Source organism: Phocoena phocoena, chromosome 20, assembly GCF_963924675.1.
Source record: "Phocoena phocoena chromosome 20, mPhoPho1.1, whole genome shotgun sequence".
NCBI lineage: Eukaryota > Metazoa > Chordata > Mammalia > Artiodactyla > Phocoenidae > Phocoena > Phocoena phocoena.
This window is the reverse complement of record NC_089238.1, coordinates 52,039,015-52,063,720: the sequence shown is the minus strand read 5'-3', so window position 1 is coordinate 52,063,720 and position 24,706 is coordinate 52,039,015. Positions and strand designations below refer to the sequence as shown.

Here is a 24,706-nt window from a genome sequence, read left to right as displayed (position 1 = left end):
TATAATTTGTTTTGTGACCTACAGATAGAGAACCGCTTATTATTATTATTATTTAAAACAATCACCATGGGGAAAATATCAGGGAAGAGAACTGCTATGACAATCTCCACAGTTTCTAAACCAAATACACTTTCTTATTTATTTCCACACCCTCACCCTTCCCCCCCATCATAGTAATATGGAATTTTAACTACAACTTGGTATAAAATCTGTTGTATTGGTATAATCTACAAACATTCATTGTGTACCCACTCTGCCAGGAATAGGAATAGTGATCACATTGCCATGCTTGTGATACAAAGATAAACAAGCCGCTGCAGGAACAGTTTTCCAGATGGATTCAGTGTGGAAGGACATTCTAGGCAGAGGGAACAGCATATGCAAACTCATGTGTCCTGGAATGAGCCAGACATGAAAACCCTGTGGTCCAGATTCTGTGGAATTTTTTTAAATTGAAAAATGTGGTGACTTTTAAAAATTTGATAACGTCTGGATTAAACCCTTCCTCTTGTTATAATTCCCCTTTGCCATCTCCCTCTCCATAAGGGCAGTTCAGGGTTCAAGTTCAGACACAAATAACTTTATGGAATTCTGCTGGGTTAGGCCACTTCATGTATACAGTGATCCTCTCTTCAATTCTCACATCACCTTAGGTGTGTATTACCATCTCCAATTTAGAGATGAGGAAAGCAAGGCTCAGATGGGTAAAGTAACTTGTCCAAAGTCTCACAAATAGGAAGAGACGGAGGGAGGATGTGAGTTAAGTCCACATCACAGCTGGAGAAAGAGACCAACTGGGCATTTTTTGGGCTAGGATGAGGAAGACCTTTCTTCCAATTTCAGAACAGCCTGCCTTCCCAAGTCCTCAGTCAACTGCATCTTTAAACAGAAAGGTGACCACTTGTCCACAGTGAAGTAGGAAGAGATAACTTAAGAACTCATTTGGATTTCAGAGTCCCTACAGCTCTGGAGCCTATCACATAGTAGGAGCTCCTTTTGGCTGAGCGATTGAATCCGCCTCACATGCGCGTGGTTCATCTCTCCACTTGGATTCAAACTCCCTTGTGGGCAGGGTCCCCGTCGTGCCTACCAGGGACACGGTGCAGTTGGGTAGACATTGGAAGATGTTTGTTGAATAATGGACGAGTGAATGAATGGGGGCTGGGGGTGGTTGAGGGAAGGCCACGCCCGGCTCTAAAGACTTTCCAGGGTTGACCGGGGTGCAGTACTGGCTCTCTTGGGCGCCTCTGGATGGGCCATTGCGTCCCTCCTGCTGTGGCCTCCACATCTCACTAACCAGACTGGAGGGAGGGGCTATGCAGCTGGGGAGGGGCCGCGTCTCCCCGGGCGGCGCCCACTCCCTCGTGGGGGTTGGGGGCGAGAGGGGAGGCCCCCGGGTTTGCCGAGCCTGCCGGCGGCCCCTTCCCCGCCGCGCCCCGAAGCCCTCTACCTGCCTCTGGTCGCCCCTTCGCAGCCGGGGCCGGGTGCGCCCGGCGGGTACCTGGCCCGCCACCCGCGGGGGGCCCCGCCGGCCGCCTCCGGGGCTGGCCCGGGGCGGTGGGGCGGGCCCCGGCGCTCCCCGGCTCCCGGACTGGTCCCCTGGGGCGCGGCCGGGCAGCCGCCCCCGCCCCCCCCGCCCGGGGGGCCGGGCCGGGCTCCCGGGGGGCGGGGACTCGCCCAGTGGCAGCAGCGTCCGGGCCGGCGGCGGGCGCGGGGCGGCTTCCTGCAGGCGGCGCCGGGGCGAGCCGTTGCCCGCCGCAGCCACCGCCGCCGGGTCGCCGGGTCGTGGGGGCCGCAGCGCTCGGGCCGCGTCTGTGCCTCCCGGGCGCGCTGCGCGGCCGTCGCTGCTGCCCGCGCTCGTGCCGCCGCCGCCGCCGCCGCCGCCGCCGGTTACGCCAGCCCCGCCGCCGCCCGCTCTGATTCTGCGCATAGGCAGCCCCCAAGCCTGTCATTCTGCAAAAACACAGTTTACTCAACACACCACACACACACTCACACACACACACGCGCGCACACACACACGCGCACACTGCCCCCCTCGCGCACACGCACGGAGGGCGCGAGCGAGCAGACGCGCACACCCGGCGAGCCAAGTTCCGCAGCCTGGCATGGCTTCTGGGGACCTTTACGAGGTACGGGGACGTGGGTGCGCGGGCCGGCCCCAGCCCGCGGGCGGCGGGCGGCGGGCGGACGGCGGGCGGCGGGGACCGGGCCGGGGCCGGGGCCAGGCGCGAGCCGGAGTTGCCGAGCCCGCGGCGGCGGCGGCGGCGGCGGCGGCCGGAGGGCGGCGGGGGCCGGGCGCGCCTCCCGCCCGCCGCCCGCCCGCCCTCCCGCGGCGCCCGCGCCCGCTCCCTCTTTCTCTTTCTCTCGCACACACACTCTCTTACTCCATCTACTTTGCGGCCTTGGAGGGGAAGGAGGAAGCCGGGCGGAGCCGGGGCGGGGGAGGTAGCGGTCCCGGGGAGGTGTTTCTCGCCCGACGAGCCGCCTCGAGTGCAGAAAGTACAGGTAAAAGTCGGCGCCGGACGTGCCGGGAATGCGGGGGGGGGGCCGCGCGGCGGCCGGCGGGGGTGCGGGGCCGGGGGTGCGCGCCCCGGGCTGGGCCGGGGGCGCGGGAGGGGATGGGGGCGGGCCGACGGAGCGGAGCCCGGCCGGGCCGAGGCGGGGTCCTGCGGGGGCGGCCGCGGAGGGGGCGGCCGGGTGGGGAGTTCGGGAGGCACCCGCCAAATCGCTCCCCGGGGCCACCAGGCCACCTCCCCCCTCCTCCCACCTGCTGCCCCCGCCACGGGCTCGGGGCTGGGGCGTGGGGGCGGTCCTTGCGGGTGTCGTGCTCACTGGGGGCGAGAGGGGGCGCTGTAGAGGGCCTTCGGTGGAATGAAGAGCACATGGAAGGCGGAGGTGGGTGGTAGCACGTTGCTAGATGACATGGGATGTGAGCCCAGCTTCCAACGCTCTACGTCACCCTCGGTGGATACCTGTCTCCAGGTCCACACAGGTTAGTGGCCAGCATCGGATACTTTGAAAGCGTCTCAGAAGTGCTCAAGGAAGACATTAGTCTGGCATCTTTGAAACAGTGGAGAAATAGCCATGGTCTCTGGGAGCTAGGTTTTACTAGCTCTGGATACAACAGTTACTGCTTTTGGATTCCCGACAAGTGGACAAAACAAGAAGCAACCCCCTTTCCCTGGGGAAAATGCCCAAAAGAGCTGTTGGCCCCAAGAGAAGGTTCAGGATAAGGAAGCTAAGAGACCTGCCATCTTCATCCGGAAGGCCTGCTGATCGATCACTCCAAGAAGCAAGTCAGAGTTCAGCCTGGACCTGGACTCCCCTGTGCTTAAATCGATTAACACTAGCCCTGGTTCTCAAGGCTTTTGGTTAAATTGAGATGAGCACCCCAAGGGGTGGAATTAGCCTTCTGGGTAGGAGACCACAGGGGTGATTCACCCACAGTGAAGTTTTTCCTCTGGGCTTTCTGGACAGCTGAAGCTTTTTCAGGTGGTGGATTTGCTGGCGGGTGTGAGAGAGGAAGAGTGGAGAACAGGCAAGGTAGCATCTCAGCTTCCTGTGCGTCCAAGGTCTTTTGGATGATTCTGGATTTGGTGCGGCACAGTCATGGACCACTAGTGGGCTCGGGTGTCATGAGAGGACACTCCAGTCCTATGGAGAGGTCCATGTGGCGAGGAGTTGAGACCTCCTGCCAACAACCAGCACTAGCTTAACAAGCTTGTGTTTGTGAGCCACCTTGGAAGCAGAACCTCCAGCCCCAGTCAAGCATTCAGATGAGCACCGCGCTGGTGAACATACTGACTGAAACCCCATGATATTTGCTGGGGCTGAACCATCCAGCTAACATGTTCCTGGGTTCCTTGAAAGAATGATTCAGGTAGACCTCTTCTCTACCCTACTGCCTTCCTCATCCCTGTGCTGACAGAGAAGATGAAGTTGGGTAGAGACCTGGTGAAGAACTTTGGCAGGTTGTGCCCAATGGGTCATCCAAGCACTTTTGCCTATTTTAAGATGGTGGAGCAATTTCTGAAACCAAGAAAGTTGAAGCACAGTAAAATGGGATGTTTGATTGAGCTTCCCGAAGTATAACCAGCACTATTAGGGCATTGGCCAAAAGTAGATATTGTTCAGGGGCAAAGCTCATCTCGCTGGGAGTATGGATTTTTCTACCCATTGATCTTGAGTCATCTTAGAGCTGCTGACCTTGCCTGGTGAAAAGCTGCATCAAGAGGGAATTAAGAGGACATGTTAGGAGCTGTCAGTATTTCTCCATTTAAAGTTTGGAACTTATGAACCTTCTGGGGATAATTTCTTGTTTAATGATCATCTGAAATGCCCTCCTTAACATGGGTAATTATAGTTGCCAGATGAGTCTTTTAAGAGGGGAGTTTTCACACCTGCCTTGTAAGTATCTTAGCACCTCACTGAGTTCTTATTGAAGTTCAGTAAACAAGACAATAATACTAATTACTTCTGTGATAGTAGGTAATTGTACTAGATGTAAAATAGTTTTCCTGTGGCTGATTATTTGCACAGTCATTACTAAAACGGCTAAATTGCATTATGAATATATAACCAATGTCAACATTTTTATAGCCTGTGTCTACATTACATAACACATACTGAGGAATTTAATTTGTTGACCAAATTTAGCTTTAAAAACAAGATGTGCTAACTGTCCATTAGCATGTATATTTGTAACTGTAAAACTGTTGTGTGTGTAAAAAATAGGATGTTGATTTAAGGACAAATCTTGGAATATCCAGTACATTGGTTGACCTTTAAAGAAAAAAAAAAGAGGAAAACTGACACCATTCTCAATTATCATATTACTTTAATTAAATATTATACTCAAGGGTATATAAAATGGCTTCTTGTAACCTCTGACCAAGAACCCACATTTTGAGTGGGCAAGAACTATTACATTTGTAATTGATTTATTTCACCTGTGTGTCTGCTGACACTGTCCTTGACCTTTTATGGTGAAGATGTGATTTGGATTGTAGAGATTCTTCAACTTCTCTTTGGTGCTTCAGACAGTGAAATTGGAAAGAGTAAACCTTCCCTGAGTAGCATCTTTTAAGGAATAGGTGCTAATTTTAAAGACACCAACAAATGAAAACTTTGTTTATTTAATGGCAGTCTTCAGTCATAATGAAGAAATATGGAATCAAGCTCAGTTTCCAAAATTTCGGTTCTTGATAGATTATTTCTCTTATAGCAGAGTTCTCATCATCGTCCGGTATGTTATAGCCATCACCTATAGGAAGGTGATCTTAAATATGGGTTGAGTATTTTAAAATCAGATAATCTGGATGCAAAATGAAATTCCTTATCCAGATGCTCTGGTCTACATTTTGCTAAACGTAAGAGTCATAAAATGGTAATCTGTGAGCCACGTCTAGGCTATCTGTGTGTTTTGCCTCACCTTGATGGTAGATAAGAGAATTGGATTTGAATGCTTTTAGATGGGGCATGTGATGTCTAGTGTATAATTGTCCCAGTGCGCCCTCGTACCAGGTACCCTTTCTGCTTCACTCGTAAATTACTTATCTGGCTCCCGTAGGCATTAGAGTTTGTAGCCCCAGGATGCTCGTGAACATTCGCTAAGATGCTTGGATGTCAGGAAGACATAATCAGTGGAATAAGGAGCCCAGTTGTCTTGTCCATCTCTGTGTCCTTGCACATTCAAATGCTTGTTCACTGAATCACTGAATGGAAGACTGACTTAAGTATAGGTAAAGAACCTTGGCTGACCTTGTTATGCTTGTGTTGAGCGCTACTCTCTGTTCTCTTTTCTTCTCTGGCTTGTGGTCTCTCCGTGGTGGTAATACCATGTGTAGGGGTGGCTCTCAGTTCTCTCTGAAAGGAAGTTTGACTGAGTCGCCTTCCAGAGAGCTAGACGGTTATTCACTAAAAGATGCGTTCATTGAATGCATGTAAGCTTCAACCCTGTGGCTTTCCCCGTCGCTGTTGGGTGGTATTTTATACTCTCTCCCGTGTGATTAGCTGACATTATGGAGGAGGTCTCCACTTTGTTGGAAAAAATGTTCAAAGAGAATGCTGTATGTCTATAGAGAAGGTCAGTAGTGGCCAAGTTGAAATTTATCGAGATGGACTTAGCAGTGTCAGTTCCTGATGTTTGTCAACATTCTGTTGATTTATATTTTCCAAAGTTCTATCTTAAAAGGATCAAATGTGCCATGTGTTTTTTTTTTGGGGGGGGGATTGATATACATGCATGTATCCATATCTAATAAATACGTATGTGTTTATATCATATGTATATAATATATATGTTTATATAATACGTGCATAATAATGGGTACATATATTAAAAAATACTGCTTTCATTTCATTCCAAATAAAATAAATAACAATGGGATTTTAGTTTTGTTGAAAGAAATTTACTCTAGTTAAAAATCGATGCTACTAGCACAGGCAGATCAGCTAGGTGGTTTGTGACCACCTAGAGGGGTGGGAGGGAGGGAGACGCAAGAGGGAAGAGTTATGGGAACATATGTATAACTGATTCACTTTGTTATAAAGCAGAAACTAACACTACATTGTAAAGCAATAATACGCCAATAAAGACGTTAAAAAAAAAAATCCATGCTGCTGCAGTGATGAACACTGGTGTCTCCGCTATAGCACTACGTACGCACCCTGCGTCCTGCAAAATCACGCACTGAAAATAACAGGCTTATGGGAAAAACAGGATTGAGGCTGACTGCTGAAAACATTTGGAACTTCGTAACCAGGAACAAAACCAAAACCAAATCTAATAAAAATACAGGTCAGTTAAATCTCCACCAGGCTGGGGTTTGCCCTCCCCAGGTCAGTCCATCCTTTACAGCCTTCAAATTGGGCTTGTGCTTCTTTCTTCTCTCTGTAGATCACAGATGTCATTCTCTTCTAATAGAGACCATTTTCACTGAAATTAAATCTGGCCCAGAGCATAGCCCTCTGCATTCATCTGTATAGAGAGAAATCTTTCTGTAGCTTCTTCATCTGTAATTTGCAGCATTGCTAGGCAAGTTAAGATGGTGGAAAGGTAGTAGTGCTTGATGCCACGGTCGGCCCCTACTCATATTAAAGGAAGGCACTTGAGTGCGTTTCCAGCTTTGTTCTAAGGTCTTCAAACATCTTTGTCTTTCTCTTTCCTTGTGAGAGCTCTTTCCTACGATTGCTTAAAAATATTAACAAACGATGAAAATCACATAAGAATCAACACAACTTGTTACATTGGCATATTCTCCTACTTACCACGCGTACCTGAGGTGAAACGTGTAGTCACAGAACAAATGGTCAGTGGTAGAACTTCTTGAATCTCTGTACCAGTATTTGCAGAGGCAAATATCATCAAAGAAGATATATCGGATTAGTTGAATCGATTTCTTGGCACATGGTAGGCACCTGAGGAACATTGGATGGGTGTATGATTCTCCCAGCTTTTGAAAGTTATTTGAAGTGATCCCATGTGTGTAGATATCAGCTCGTTTTCAAGTAGTATAGACTTTTATGTGAAGTCATTCCTCATCACATAAGATCATTTCTTCAGGGGCTTAAACTGTCCTTGAAAGGAGTTTATATAAAGGAGGCTTCTTGCAGCCTGATCAGTTGATAAGGGATGGTTCAGGCATGGTAATTAGCAAAGATCTTAAGTATTGGAGACACATTTAGCTTCCAAAGATGTGGGTCCTTTTCGGCATCTCTTGGATGGTGACGAGAGGTGTAGATGTGGCTGAATTCATAACACCATCATTCATTTGCTCATTTCACATAAATAGAACACCAAATATATCCCAGGCGCTATACTAGGGAAACATGAGATTGTGCTCCCTGGACCTATGGTCTAGCACAAGACATAGTTAAGAAAGTAGGCAGTTTGCCATGCTGTGGGAAGAGTGTTAGTACAGGGCAAGATGGGGTTCTCTAAGACCATGGGAGGACCAGCCTTGGGGGAATGAGAGAAGGCTTTCCAGAGGAAGTGATGACTGTGGAGAACTTTGAACTAGGAAATGAGCATGATCAGGTTTGCAGGACTTATTGAGAATATTTATCTTTTCTGTTTTTGAAAGCAGTTTATATTTATTGTTGCATCTTGGAAAACTACAAGCATAAAGAAAAAAATTATAATACCTAAGATAACTATTATTATACATTTAGCATATACTTGATGTTTATTAAATACTAATGTGATATCTGAATTAAAATGATAGCTTTCTTGGTGTACATACAAATATAAGAGTGAAATTACTTTCTGTACGTATTTATGTAATTAAAATATCAAATTGGAACATAGGGTACATATTGTTTTATAACCCTTTTTTATATATGTATACATACATATATATAAAATGAACATTTCCTTCTATCTTAAAATATTACTCTATATCGGGATTTTTAATGACAGGCCAATTTTCACTTGAATAGATGCACTATTTTGTGTATAACTGATCCCCTGTTGTTGGACATCTAGATTTTTTTCCATTTAGAAACCATATAAATATTGCTGTTATTAACCTCCATGAACATAATTATTTGTCTTCCTATCTTATTATTTTCCTGAGGATAAATTCTGAGAAGTGAAATTTCTAGGTTGAAGAATGCTAACATTTTTAACACCGTTGATACATAATCTTATATTGCCCCTCAGAAATGGACAGTGGATTAGTCTGGAGGAAGACTACAAGTATGGTGACCCGTTAATATGCTCTTTCAGTAATTGAAACAACTGACATTGGCGACTTGAACCAAAAGAGTGGTAGTAGAGATGGAGAGAAATGGTTGGAATTGAAAGATTTAAAAAGAATCAACATAATTTGGTATATCAGTCAGGATTTTGTCTGGCTGCTTATTATAGAAAATGTACAGTAACAGTGGCTTAAACAAGGTTTATTTTCTTACACGAAATAAACTTGGAGTTAGGCAGTCCAGGGTTAGTGTGATGCTCCATGAACTTCTCAGGGTATCAGGCTCCTTCTGTCTCTTTCATCTTCAGCTGTGGCTTCTACCCTTAAGGTCACTGCTTGATCTAAGTTGGCCATGGAGCTCTAGCCATCTTTTGTGTAAGAGCTTGGAGGAAACAGGAGGGAGGGAGGGGCAAAAGTTGAGTCATCCTCTATAAGCAGCTGCTGGAAGTTCCATGCAATCCTGCTTTCATCTCATTGGCCTGAATAGTTATATGGTCACACCTAGCTGCAAAGGAGGCTGGAGAATATGATTTTCAGCTGTGCTCTCCTCTTCCCTGCTCAAGTAAGACTTGACTGACAGTATGAAGGTGTTGAGGGAAAGGCAGGAGTTGTGGGATAACTTCGTGGTTTCTGTTTTGGTCCATTAGGTGGATGGTGGGACCAGTCATGGAGGTAGAGACCCGAGGGAGAAGCATTGAGTGGAGGAAGTGGGGACGGTGGAAAGGACAATGAGTTCAGAGTGTTTGTGGGACATCCAGGTATAGATGTTCATAGCAGTAGGTCATGTGAGCCTGAGACTCAAAAGCATTATCTGTCATGGAGATAGAGATTGGAAATCATTAGTGTATAGATTATAATGAAAGCCAAAGGACAGGGTATAAACACGAGGAGGGTCCAATGGAGGAGGACTGGAGAAAGTGGACATTTACAGGATGGAAGAAGAGAAAGAAGATCAGATTTACAAGGAATAGCAAGAGAGGTAGAAGGAAAAGCAAGAGGCTTTGCTGTTATGGAAGGCAGTGGAAAAATGCATTTCATGAAAGAAGGGTCAACAGGGTCCTTTGGGTGTAATAACCAGTAAGTCATTGGTAACCTTAAGGGATATATTCCATAGAGTGTGCTGGTGGGAGGGCTGGATTGCAGTGTGACAGTGACGGTGTGTGTGTGTGTGTGTGTGTGGAATGTGGATGTAGAGACATCTTACACGGTTAACACTTTCAAGACTCTTGAGTGTGACAGCCATAAAAAAGAACGAAATAATGCCATTTGCAGCAATGTGGATGGACCTAGAGATTATCATACTAAGTGAAGTAAGTCAGACAGAGGAAGACATATCATATGATATTGCTTATATGTGTAATCTAAAAAAGTGGTACAAATGAACTTATTGACAAGGCAGAAACAGACTCAGACGTAGAAAACAAACTTATGGTTATCAAAAGGAAAAGGTGGGGGAGGGATAAATATGGAGGTTGGGACTAGCAGATACACACTACTATATGTAAAATAGATAAACAACAAGGTCCTACTGTATAACACGGGGAACTATATACAATATCTTTTGGTAAACTATATGGAAAAGAATCTGGAAAAGAATATTTCACTGTGCTGCATACCAGAAACTAATACAACATTGTAAATCAACTAGTCTTCAATTAAAAAAAAGAATCTTGAGTTTGATAGTGAGGAGAGAGTGAGTGTGGTATCGAGGGGTGAAGTGGGAGGACGGATCAGCCATCTGCACTCTCCTAGTTCTACACATGCTCTGCTACTTTGGATGACTTGGATAACAAAAAATTGTGATATACACTTTGGGCTATTGGACTTACATTCTTAGAAGAAGTGACTTCCCATGAATTCTACAAACCTCTCTCCTGCTGAACTATGACAGTTGGGTCCAACGTCTTCAGTAATTTTAGCTGGAGAAAAAAAGTAGAGCATGTTTAATATCGTCACCCAGAACCTTTCAAAATAAAATTTAATCAAGGAAAAGGTCTTGATATATTGAGTACAAGGAGATAAAGTTCTTCTTTAACGGGTTGGTCGTACTAGCAAGTCTCTGAGAGGAGAGATCACTGGGGTGCTATTGATAAATGAATGTGATGGTGTTTTATGTGTCAGTTATTCAGTCAAACACTAAAGTAGGTGTTGCTCTGAGGTTATTTTGTAAATGTGATTAAGGTCCATAATCAGTTGACTTTAAGGGAGATTATTCTAGATAATCTGGGTGGACCTGATTCCGTCAGTTGAAAAGCCTTAAGAATAGAATGGAGGCTTACCTGAAGAAGAAGAAATTCCATCTGTGGATAGCATCTTCAGCCTGGAAGAGTTCCAGGTTTCCCTTCCTAATGACCTGCCTTATGGACTTTAGACTTCCCTAGCCAGTTCCACAACTACATAAGCCAGTTCCTTGTTAGATCTCTTAATGTATATTTCCTAGTGGTTCAGCTTCTCTGAGTGAACCCTGATTGATACAGTCAGCGTACTTGCCCACATACCACCAGTTGGTAACACTGTGAAGCTAGACCTGTCTTTTAGTCTTTATGAACCTTGATGGCTTCTGCTGTAAAATGAGAGCTCTTCTATGTTTGAAATTCCTCCTTCTGATTGAGTCTTGTTACTTCTTCACATAAATACCATACTTCTTGGTACGTGTCATCATCTGTTTTTTTTTTTTTTTTTTTTTTTTTTTTGTGGTACACAGGCCCCTCACTGTTGTGGCCTCTCCCGTTGAGGAGCACAGGCTCCGGACGCGCAGGCTCAGTGGCCATGGCTCACAGGCCCAGCTGCTCCACGGCACGTGGGATCTTCCCGGACCGGGGCACGAACCCGTGTCCCCTGCATCGGCAGGCGGACTCTCAACCACTGCGCCACCAGGGGAGCCCCATGATCTTGTATTTATGTAGGTGTGAAGACGGGCAAGCTCAGAGCTCCAAGAATCCTGCCATTTCTTTGTCTTTTGGAGTTGTTCCCTGGAGCCATGCTCGGGATGGCAGGCAGAGGTGGTGTTGGACCCCTGGGGAGGCCTCCTCTGGGTCTGAAATTGACCCCAGCCTTGAGTTAGCCTCTGCTCTGATCGTTGAGTGAATGATGGGGGTTGTGGGATAGCTCCTCTTGGTCCTGATCCATGCCTTGTTGTCCCTCCTTCCAGCTAATTGTCTCCCTGTGACATTGCCCAGTTAGCCTGAGCCACTGGGTGGAAGCAGATGCCTCCAAAGGTCCTGTCACTCCGGTGCCATGCCCATCCGTTGAGCAGGCCTATTTAAAGCTGTGATCGGGTTCCTGGGAAGCCTGGGAGAGCCATAAGTTTGTCATTTTATGTCCTGCTTTCTCTTAACCATGTGTTTGATAATAGAAAACCTAATGCAGTTTATAATCATAGATATTTTTATCAATAAAATGTTAAATAGTAAAAAATAAAAAATATTCTTCATTCACTCCAGTCATCCCGTCTCTCCCGGAATCCCCCTAGCGTCGATCTATTACCACATTGCTTTCTAAGTGACTTACAGAAGCATCACTGTGGACACTGGAGGGACATGTATGCGGGACTGGGGCCCTGGGCCACACTCTGCCACACCAGGAGTTCCCCTGCCGAGGGACCACCACCCTACTCTCAGATTCGTGATCAGGGAATTTTCCTCTTTGATTTTCATTTCCTCGTCTTTGGGTCTAGTGTTCTAAAAATTGTATCTCAAGGGCTCTTGCTAATAAACCATGGATCTTATATAAATGCTGGATTTGAATTTTATTTAAAAATAGTTATTTCTGTTCAGTAATCCACCAATCAAATATTTATTGTTTGGTAACTACGTGCCTAGAACTATGCTAGATGGTGGGGCTGCAGCCACAAACGTCTTTTAAACTGCTGTTCAGAATGGGATCGTGAAAAAAACCTAACGCCCACATATGCTTATATACCACATTTTTAACACAAGGCGGTGTTTTTAGTATGTTAAAAGGGGCAGCCAGCTCAACCGTTTTGTGCGAGCAGACCTCAGAATACAGCTTTTCTTGCCATCTCTGGACATATAACTTGAACTTCCAGTAAATACACTGTATTGGCAACATTGTACGTCTGCTACGTCCTTAAAAATTTTTAGGCCTGTTCATATCTCCTCACGTGAAAGTGTGCAAGCAAACACGCTTTGTAGCACAATGCACCCCACTCCATTAAATACCATTCAAGGTTCAGGTGGTGCGGTGGTGAATGTTCTAGACCTGGTATAATAAGCAGCGTGTGGCAATAACTGGATGGCTAAAGCGTTGTCTCTTTATATTGTATACAAGGTGGTGGTGGGGTTTATTGAGAGTTCTGTGTCCTTCTGCCCTGACTTTTAAATTTGAGAGAAAGAATGTGAGCAGTTGTATGTTAAAGGTTCAACCATGAAACAAACATCAGGCTTCAGGATTAGTCAGAGTGAAGGACACCCTGAGATGGCAAGGCGAGATTATGAAACCAAACCAAATCTGATACCACTTGCAGCTGCTTTTCGTAGCAAATCAGAGATTGTTTTCTTATGGACAAGCAAACCACATGCGGAAATAAATTGCCGAGGCTGTCATAGGAAGACAGTTACATCCTCAGACCTCATTTAAAAACTTTGCTCTTAATCAGAATAGGTTTTATCGCCCTCACGAGTTAACTCAGCGATAAGAAAGTGTCATGTTATACTTACAGAAGACATCTCCACTAAGAAGTTATCCCATGTATCTGATTTTATGTGTTAGGTTTCCTGGAACCATTTTGATGGGGGAAAAGGGTTCCATTCCCGAACTCCAGAATTTTCTGCTGGATTCTAAGCTCTGTGAGGGCAGGGGCCATGTCTGTTTCTTCCATGATTGTCGTCTCGAGTTGTGGCACTTTGTTGGGCACGTAATAATCTTTCAATAAATATTTGTTGAATGAGTCATTGAAAATATTCAAAACCTATGCTCCTCGGCTTTCTCTTGAGTGAGCATCCTTTATTGTTTCCTCTCTCCCTTTTCGAAGATTACTTCAGATCGTCCTTGAAATTCAAGTTTCCATTTTGCCTTCCATCAGATCTTATATAGGTTTATTAGGTAACAAAAGTCCCTGAAGGTGAATTCAAGCATTCAAGTCATTGTCCTTCATTGTGGGTGACAGCTGGATTGAGAGTGGCCCTTCTCTGTTAAATGCTGCATGTGACAGAGCCCCTCTCACGCTGACACATACAAAGACCGCCCTACAGTTTGCAGCCACCTCTGCCATGGGCAGCTCTGCCTCTCTACTCAAGCCTCAGTGTTGTGGCCCAGTTTGATACGCACCATCCCTTTTAGGTTGGTCTGCCTAGAACTGGGCTCTGAACTGGAGAATTGTATCCAGAGGGATTACTGAAGGATGCTCTTGGGAGACACACCTGTAAGGAAGTGAGGAATGCAGGATGGGACAGATGGTGAAGGAGACCAGCAGTGAGATTACAGCTGAGGTCTCAGCGGATCCTCAGGAAGGCTTGGGAGCTGGGATGGCTCTTCAGAAATGTACCATATTGAGGCCAGGGAACTGGACTTTCATATCCCTAAGTCAGGCAGCTGTTGCTGGTAAGCTGCCCCTTGGCGGCAGTGGGGGCAATGTATTCTTGGGCAGGGCAGCTCCCTGTGGTGGAGGGCGGTTCCCTTTGAGGGGCACATCTGTGAGTCTTTAGCAGCATGGATATTCCTAGAATTGAGGGGATGGGCACATCGACCCTGAAAAGGGGACCTGGGTGGAGTATCACATTATCCAATACCATCAATTCTTGCCGTTCACTGTTGGATTGGTGAATCTGTCTGCTCTGGATCCACCAGAATACGTGTCTGTCACCTAGGTTGTATTTTAGGTTATTGGTTCCTCCCAAAGACATCATTTGTCGTTTGATGGCTTCTTGGGGCAGCCCAGGTCTTGAGTACTGACACACGGGCCACGTGTTGGGGTCGTGCCTGTGATTCCTTCTCTCTCCATACAGCATGCAGTGTAGGATCACACGCAGGGAGGTGTTTCACAGGCCGTCATTTCTGTTGGGTCTCCACCCCTTATTCTTGAGACATTGTCCTTGACGGGCTCTACCACTCCTCAGTTGCCTTTATGTCCTCATCTCCTGCTGCCTGTTCCTTAAACTTGGAGCTTCTTAATAGTGTTGACCGAGGGTTCTTCTGTTTTCTCATTGTGCTGCAGTGACTATATAGGTGATGCCCAAGTCCCTGACACTTTGCCTGTTTTGTTTTGTTTTTCCCCTGAGCTCCGGAGATGATATCCATCTAACCCCTCTTGGGCTCTTTAAACTCAGTATATCCAAAATTGAACTTATGTTCAACCTATGTAAGATGTGCTTTTCCTTTTGTTGTTCCTAGCCTCAATAGTACCTCCATCCACCTGTTCCATAGCTAGAAACATGGCCTCCTTTGTTTTGCCCAGTCATCGTGTGTGTTCTGTTGAAGCCGCATCCTGAATATTTCTTGAGCCCGTCCTTTTCTCTTCATATTCACTCTCACCACTTTAATTCAGGAGACAACTCCCATTGCTTCAGTCACTCTGCTACCTCTCAGCTGATATCTATGCATCTAGTTCAACTTTTCTCCATACTGCGCTCACAAAGGTCTTTCTTTTTATTTTAAAGGTTTTTTTTTTTTTTTGATAAATTTATTTATTTATTTTTTGGCTGCGTTGGGTCTTCATTGCTGCGTGCGGGCTTCCTCTAGTTGCAGCGAGTGGGGGCTGCTCTTCGTTGCGGTGCGTGGGCTCTGGGTGCACAGGCTTCAGTAGTTGTGGCATGTGGGCTCAGTAGTTGTGGCTCGCAGGCTCTAGATGCAGGCTCAGTAGTTGTGGCGCACAGGCTTAGTTGCTTCGCGGCCTGTGGGATCTTCCTGGGACCAGGGCTCGAACCCGTGTCCCCTGCATTGGTAGGCGGATTCTTAACCACTGCGCCACCGGGGAAACCCAAAGGTCTTTCTAAAATCCCCAGTTTACTACTGTCTCTCCGGATGAAGTATCTTTAAGTGATGTATAGGCTCTGTGCGATTTGGCCCCTTCTCATCTTCTGCTAGTTCTCCAGTGACAGCAGATATTCCATCCAGAGAGCTCTGCTCTCAGTTCTTGATGTTCCATGTGCTGTCCTTTAATCACACCCTCCCAAGTGACTGGGCGCTCTTCATTACCAGCCCTGCCACAATTTTGCTTCCTTAATTCTTGCTCAGCCTTTAGGTCTCAGCTGAGATGTTGCTCTTGGCAAAACCTCCCCGTCTCATCAAGGGTTTTCTTTGGGCTCCTGTAGAACCCTGTTCGTCTCTCGTCACAGCACTCATGTTAATAGGTGGTAATGTGTTAACTCATTCTCTGAATCTCCCACTGGGTTGTAAGTTTTGAGAGGGCAGGGATTCCCTCTGACTTATTTCATCTTTAGCACCTAGCACAGTGTAAGACTCAGAAAACAATCTAATGAAAGAATTAACCTGCTCAGGTCTTTCATTTACGTGAAAGTTGAAATTGTCTCAGATATTTCTACAGTCTGTTTTGTAGGAAGCTTGAAGTCATTTTCAATCTTTCAGTTTTCCTAAGCGTGTCTAAGTCTTGAGTCTCTTTTCTATGTCTTTATTGATCAATTAACACTTATTTTGGTTTCTCATAAGCAAAACTCACTGACAGCATTCGGCTTTGTGTTACCAGTAAAGCTAATACAGTCTTGTATTCAAAGGATTATTGAATCTTGGAGTTGGGTGAGAGTTTTGAAGGCCTCTGCTCAGTCTTTCACTAACATTTCCACCAGGTGATCAGAACTGAGGGACTCTTTTACTCTTTTGAAGGAGACAAGTGCTTGAGATGCTAAAAGTGGCTGTTTGTCTTCACTGAAATCTGAGTGTGTCATCCATGAGACAGAGATGATATCTTCCTAGACTCCTCTGGAGAGTTGCCTTGGAAATCTTGATGTCATTATCGCTTTCTTACGCAAGACTTAGTAAAGGAGGCCAGTGAGGCTCGGCGCAGCCTTGAGCCTTGTTTAATTCTCTTGTTGATGGAGAATGGGGTTAGGACCTGCCTCACCGACTGACATCACAGGCCTTGACATTATGGGGAGCACTTGATATCTAAACTTTTCCTGGAAATCCAGACTCGTTTGCGAACTGTTGGAAGTCAGATCAACTCATGGAATCCCAAGCTCCTTTGGCATTAGAGTGAATGGGTAGCATTTTAGTGTCCTGATATTTACATTGCTGTGTTTACTTGTCTGCCTTGCCACCTAAAACCACGTTCACTTTGGAGAATATGGTACACATGGTGGTTTGTGGAACAGACTTTGGTAAGGGTCTTGCAGTTCATAGAAAGGGGAAAGGAACCACACAATGGCTGCCTTTGGGATGTAAAAACATAATGGATCGGGGCTTCCCTGGTGGCGCAGTGGTTGGGAGTCCGCCTGCCGATGCAGGGGACACGGGTTCGTGCCTCGGTCTGGGGGGATCCCGCGTGCCGCGGAGCGGCTGGGCCCGTGGGCCGTGGCCGCTGGGCCTGCGCGTCCGGAGCCTGTGCTCCGCGGCGGGAGAGGCCACAGCAGTGGGAGGCCCGCGTGCCGCAAAAAAAAAAAAAAACAAAAAAAACCCATAATGGATCTTCTTCAAATTATTGACCTAATTTTCTCTCCAGAATTGATGTATATTTTAGTACCATGTAGGATTGTCACAGATTGTTTTCTTGTCTTGGTTATCAAACATGGCAGTGATTCCAAAGTCTTTGAAATCTCGAGGCACTTCTATGTTTTATTATCCCCCCACTCTCCAACTCTTGTGTGGCTATGTCTATGGTGTTGACTTTTTGGGAAGCTGGTGCAAATCCCATTCGCTTTTGACTTAATGAATTGGTATATCTTTTGAAGAAATCTGATCTCTGATCCTGGTTGATGTATAAAGAGGTTTTTGAAGTGTAACTTCCTATGATTCTTGTATAAAATAGTCTTATTAATAATAGTAAAAACAGTAATAATAGTGTTTAATGAGTGTTTTCAGTGTGCCAGACACTGTGTAAATCGTCATGTGCATTGTCTCATTTAGTTCTTCCTATGGGATTCATACTAGTGGTATCCCCATTTTACGATTCAGAAACTGAGGCTCACAGCCACCAGATGGTAAAACCAAGATCTACACGATGTCATCTGAGGCACTCACCTCTTGGTAATTTATAAGATGCCTGTAGTTTTCCTTCTCACTTCTTGGTGAATTATAAGATGCCCGTAGTTTTCCTTCTAACTTCCCTTCTTCTGTTACTAGGTGATGTTTCTGCTCTAGGACTCTCTTGCACCTGTGCTTTACACAGAATCCCAGGTGGTATAGGTCAGTGGGTGTTACACCAAAAACAAGAAAAGGAACAGGAAAACCTTCCTGCTTCCTCATACTTCTAGCATGAAAACATAATTATGTATGTTGTATTGTTCAAGACAGGGATGACACAGGCCAGCCTGTGTGTTGGCCTGTGAAGGAGTTCGTGTGAAGTGAGTTAATTGGGATGGGAAATCTTCCGTTTGAGTCTGTCTGAGTAGATGTTTTTCAACACTGCTTTAAGTCATGCTGCTTCAGAAATAGTGATGGCTCTGCCACCTAGCAATGATGATGCAGGAGCCAATTTCAGTGGCCTTGGTGCTGCTCGGCCTTACTCAGGCTTTTGCATTGAGAAGACTGGTTTTGCGGGCAGTTGGTAACATTTCTTGGTCAGTGTCGTTTCAGTCTTTCAGCGCATTTATGAGTCTCTGTGCATTTCTCCACATGCTTTTTGTTTTGTTTTGTTTTGGTTTTGTTTTGGTTGGCATGGTGTTTGCATCCCGTCATGATTGGAACTGGCAGGATGGTGTGTTTGAAACTCTTTCTTTACTGCCACATACTGTGGTGCCTGTTGGACAATGGTGCCTTGGTTGTATGGATTTGTCCTCAAAACAGCTAGGCTTCGCATGGGTGAGGCAAATAATCCCAGATTCTAGTAGACAGGTCTGTATACTTGGCTGAAAAGAATATATTAACAGAGCATTCACAATTCTTTTTTTATTTTTTTATTGAAGTATAGTTGATTTACAATGTTGTGTTAGTTTCAGACGTATAGCACCGTGATTCATATATATATATATATATATATATATATATATATATAGTTTTCAGATTCTTTTCCCTTATAGGTTATTACAAAATATTGAGTATAGTTCTCTGTGCTATACAGTAGGTCCTTGTTGGTTATGTATTTTATATATAGTAGTGTGTATATGTTAATCCCAAACTCCTAATTTATCCCTCCCCCCTCTTTCCCCTTTGGTAACCGTAGGTTTGTTTTCTACATGTTTCTAATCTTTATTAAAATTAAGTTGATATGTACAAATAAGTTGAAGCTTTATATCAATACTTGAATGCAAAGAACCAGAAAGAGAAGTAGTACAATTTTTTCACCATCTGCATGACAAGCTGTAAAGTACTGACAATCATTTATCCATGTACTTTTCTAGAAGAAACGCAGTTTGAATAGATAGGAAAACTGAGATATGAGACAACACATATACATACACAAACACACATGATTTATTTCTTTCCTAGGTGTTTTACGTTGAGTTGTCCAGATGACCTGACATTTCTATTGATTTTAGAAAAGAGTCTTAGGGACTTCCCTGGCAGTCCAGTGGTTAGGACTCCGTGCTTCCACCGGAGGGGGCATGGGTTCGATCCCTGGTTGAGGAACTAAGATCCCACATGCTATGTGGCATGGCCAGAAAAAAAAAAAAAAAGGGAAGAGTCTTAGAGGTTGGGATGTCTTAGATGTCACCTAGTCTCATTCCTCAACCAGCACATACATCCTTCACATATGATCACCCCGTTTCTCCTAGAAAACTTTCAAAGGAAATAGGGTGCTCTGTCTTGAAGGGCAGCCTCTTCCATTTTGGCCTAGCTGTTGGAAAATGCCTTGTTATAGTGAGCCAAGGTCTGCCTTCTTGTGCAATTTCTACCTGTTGATAAGAGCTGTGAATTCAGTCACCAAGAGCTATCAGTTTCATTTCCTAGGTAGCTCCATTTCCCCTACTGCCATTCTAGTCCAAGCCATCCCTCTCTCCCTTCTGGAAGAAACAATAGCCTGTTAACTGGACTCCCAACATTTCCTCTTTGCCACTCTCTGTTCCCAGACTGTATCTAAAGTGATTGTTTGAAAAGGTAATTCTGAACATGTCACTTGCTTCCTGAAGTCTTCAATGGCTTCCAGTTGCTCTCAGGCAGAAATTCCAAATACTTAACATGATCTGAAGCTGCCTGCCTTTCCAGGCTCAGCTAGGACGGCTCTCCCTTTTCTCCTCTGTGCGCCACTCTTGCTGCCTCTTTTCAGGCATCCAAACGTTTTTTGCCTCAAGACCTTTACTCATGCTGTTTCTTGTGCCCGGGAGACCCCTGGCCCAGCCTGGTCTCCTTTTCCATCCCCTTTCAGCTCTAAAGTTGATTCAAGTATGCCTTCCCTGACTCCCAGGCCACCATAGACCTCCCTGTTATGTATTCTCTGAGCATCCTGTGCTTCTCCTCCACAGCGTTGGTCCTTGTAATCAGTCATTTATTTATTTTTAACATCTTTATTGGGGTATAATTGCTTTACTATGGTGTGTTAACTTCTGCTTTATAACAAAGTGAATCAGTTATACATACACATATGTTCCCATATCTCTTCCCTCTTGCATCGCCCTCCCTCCCACCCTCCCTATCCCACCCCTCCAGGCAGTCACAAAGCACCGAGCTGATCTCCCTGTGCTATGCAGCTGCTTTCCACTAGCTATCTACCTTACGTTTGGTAGTGTATATATGTCCATGCCTCTCTCTCGCTTTGTCACAGCTTACCCTTCCCCCTCCCCATATCCTCAAGTCCATTCTCTAGTAGGTCTGTGTCTTTATTCCTGTCTTACCCCTAGGTTCTTCATGACATTTTTTTCTTAAATTCCATATATATGTGTTAGCATACGGTATTTGTCTTTCTCTTTCTGACTTACTTCACTCTGTATGACAGACTCTAGGTCTATCCACCTCATTACAAATAGCTCAATTTCGTTTCTTTTTATAGCTGAGTAATATTCCATTGTATATATGTGCCACATCTTCTTTATCCATTCTTCCGATGATGGGCACTTAGGTTGTTTCCATCTCCGGGCTATTGTAAATAGAGCTGCAATGAACATTTTGGTGCATGACTCTTTTTGAATTTTGGTTTTCTCAGGGTATATGCCCAGTAGTGGGATTGCTGGGTCATATGGTAGTTCTATTTGCAGTTTTTTAAGGAACCTCCATACTGTTCTCCAAAGTGGCTGAACCAATTCACATTCCCACCAGTGGTGCAAGAGTGGGTGTGGAGAAAAGGGAACAGTCATTTATTTTTGTCCTTATTTAAGGACTGTCTTCTTGGAGGCAGGGTCACATCTGGTTCAGTGATGTATCTCCAGCACCTAGAGCATATAAGGTGCTTGTGGAAGTCTTCCAAGTATTCCAGAAAGGTCTGGGCTACTAGAAATTAGGGCTGTTTTTTCCTCCAGAGTAAGCATCACTGTATTTTTTTTCCTGCTCTTATTGGATGTGTTTCCCAATTCTTTACCTTCCTGGTTGTTCTCTCCTGGGTATATCTAGTCTATTTAGCACTCTACTTTAAATGCATTACCTAGAATAATTCTTGGTTTCATCAGTAAAGGCCACTTCTTGTAATTTGGACAGTGGACTTTTTATTAATTTAGTCTTAAGGAAAACCAGAACCTGAATTGCAGAATATTTAAAAAATAACATGAATGAAAACAATATTCATAGAACTTCTGTACAATGGGTGCTTAGAGGAACATTTTTTACCTTAAACACATACATTAAAAACAGAAAAGAATGAAGTCAGTATTCATTTCAAAAAGTTAGAAAAAGAACAACAAAATGAATAAAGGGAAACGATAAAGAAGGAATAAGAGTAAATAAAAAGAAAAACATTAATAAAGTAGAAAAGAGAAAAACAGTAAAATAAGTGTATTGAAGGATTTACTAGCTATTTTTGCATGTCAAAGTTTTACATATATATTTTTTTACTATCTTTAAAAATTGTCCAATATATATATTTGACCCTTGAAAGATGCTACAGTTAGAGGCACTGACCCTCCACGCAGTTGAAAATCCACGTGTAACTCAGAGTTGGCCCTCTCTTTCTGTGGTTCTTCCATATCCGTGGTTCCACATCTGTGGATTCAACCAACCTCAGATTGTGTAGTGCTGTAGTGTTTACTATTGAAGCAAATCCATGTCTAAGTAAGTAGACATGTTCAGTTTAAACCTGTGTTGTTTAAGGATCACCTAGATTACATAAAATTTGCCATTTTAACAATTTTAATTATACATTTCAGCAGCATTTAGTATTTTCACACTCTTGTGCAACCATCACCCCTGCCTTTTGCTCCAGAACATTTTTGTTGTAAAGGAAGCTGGCCTTCATGAATGGAGCACTGGATCAAGAGTCCTATGATCCTGCTATGTTGTTTTATTATTATTATTTTCTTTTTTTGGCTGTACCACGTGGCATGTGGGATCTTAGTTCCCCAACCAGGGATCAAACCCGTGCCCCTTGTAGTAGAAGCACAGAGTCTTAGCCACTGGACCGCCAGGGAAGTCCCCAGAACATTTTTTTTTTTATCACCCCAAGAGGAAACCCCTATACCTATTAAGTGCTCATTCCCCATTTCCCTAGCCGGGCAACCACTAATCTGCTGTCTTTATGGATTTGCCTATTTTGGATATTTCATATGAATGGAACCATGTAGTACACGGCCTTTTCTGTCTGGATTTGTTTTTTCTTCCTATAGTATTGTCCAGGTTTATTCAGGTTGTGGCGTGTAGTCAGAATTTCATTTTTGTGGCTGAATAATATTCTGTAGTATTTCATGTATACCACATGTCTTTATCCCTTCATCTGTTGATGGACACTTGGGTTGTTTCCATCTTTTGGCTAGTATGAATAATGCTGCTGTGAGCTTGGCTTACAAGTATCTGTTTGAGTTCTTTTTTTCAGTCCTTTTGGTTCTATAGCCAAGAGTGGAATTGCTGGGTTATATTGTAATTCTTTGTTTAACTTTTTGAGAGACTGCCCAACTGTTCACTACATCTACACTGTCTTGCATTCTCACCAGCAGTGTATTGAGGGTTACAATTTCTCTGCATCTTTACTTGTACTTGTTGCTTTACTTGTAAAAAGAAATTGTAGACATCTTTGTAGTTAAGAAATGCTATCTCACTGTGGTTTTGATTTGCATTTCCTTAAATGACTAATGGTGTTGAACATCTTTTCATGTGCTTGTTGGCATTTGTATATCTTCTTTGGAGAAATGTCTGTTCAAGTCTTTAGCTCATTTTTAAATTGGATTGTTTGTCTTTTTGTCGTTGAGTTACAGGAGTTCTTTATATATTCTGGATATTAAACCCCTACCAGATACATAATTTGAAAATATTTTCTTGCTTTCTATGGGCTGTCTTTTCAGTCTCTTGTCAGTGTCTTTTGATGCACAAAAGTAGTAATTTTAATGAAGTATCTATTTTTCCTTTTGTTGCCTGTGGTTTTGGTTTCATACTTAGGGTAGAACTTCTAGTACTTTGTTGAGAAGAAGCGGAGAAAGTGGGCATTGTTGTCTTGTTCCTTATCTTAGGAAATAGGTTTCAATATTTCATTACTGAATATGATATTGGCTGTGTATTTTTCATAAATGCGCTTTACCATGTTGGAAAGTTTCCTGTTCCTGATTTTCTGACATTTTTATTATGAAGGAGTGTTGGATTTTATCAAATGACTTTTGTGTGTCAGCTGAGATGATCATGTGTTTTTTTCTTCATTCTGTTAATGTATTACATTTATTGATTTTTATATATTGGACCACCCGTGCATTCCTTGGATAAATCCCACTTGGTCACGATGTATGATCCTTTTTATATGCTTCTGGATTTGGTTTGCTAGTATTTGGTTGAGGATTTTTGCATCTGTATTCATAAGAGATATTAGCCTGTAGTTTTCTTTTCTTGTAATCTTTGTCTGGCTTTGGTGTCAGGGTAATGTTTACATCATAAAATGAATTAAGAGGTATTTATTCTCTCCTCTTCAGTTTTTTTGAGAGGGGGAAGAATTTGAGAAGTATTGGTATTAATTTCTATTTAAATGTTTGTTAGAATTCACCAGTGAAGCCATCTGGTCCTGGCCTTTTCTTTGTTGGGAAGTTTTTGTTTATTGATTCAATTTCCTTACTTGTTATAGGTCTATTCAGATTTTCTATTATTTCTTGAGTTAGTTTTGGGTAGTTTGTGTGTTGCTAGGAATTTTTCCATTTCATGAAGGTTATCCAGTTTGTCAGTGTAGGTATCCAACAAACTGGATAACCTACATGAACAATGCTATTTGTTCAGAATATTCTCTTATAATTCTTTTTATTTCTTTAAGGTCTATAGTAATGTTGTCTCTTTCATTTACTTTACCAGTTTGGGTCTTCTCTCTTTTTTTCTTTGTCAGTGTATTTAAAGGTTTCTCAACTTTGTTGATCTTTTCAAAGAACCAACTTTTAGTTTCATTGATTTTCTCTGTTGTTTTTCTGGTCTCTATTTTGTTTATCTCAACTCTAATTTTTTTTATTTCCTACCTTCTGCTAGCATGGGCTTAGTTTGCTTTTCCCTTTTTAGTTCTTTAAGTTATACAGTTAGGTTATTGATTTGTAATCTTTATTCTTTTGAAATGTGTTTATAGCCATAAATTTCTCTTTGAACACTGCTTTCACTGCATCCGTTACGGTTTGATATGTTTTCCTTTTGTCTTTTGTAATATTTTCTAATTTTCCTTGTGATTTTTTTTTTCTTTGACCCCCTGGTTGTTTAAGTGAGTGCTGTTTAATTTTCACATAATTGTGAGTTTTCCCATTTTCATTCTGCTATTGATTTCTCATTTTATTCTATTGTGGTCAGAAAAGATACTCTGTGTGATTTCAATCTTTTAAAATTTAGTAAAACTTGTT

At 43.7% G+C, this 24,706-nt stretch overlaps 1 protein-coding gene across 1 annotated transcript in view; it reads left to right on the top strand.

Moving 5' to 3' along the window:
- The first annotated feature begins 2,087 nt into the window (after positions 1 to 2,087).
- CDYL2 (chromodomain Y like 2) overlaps positions 2,088 to 24,706 on the top strand; it is a 185,297-nt gene continuing 162,678 nt past the window's right edge. Inside the window, exon 1 of the mRNA XM_065898787.1 lies at positions 2,088 to 2,132. Within this exon, the coding sequence (XP_065754859.1) occupies positions 2,109 to 2,132 (24 nt within the window). The 5' untranslated portion in view covers positions 2,088 to 2,108. The remainder of the gene's footprint in view (positions 2,133 to 24,706) is intronic.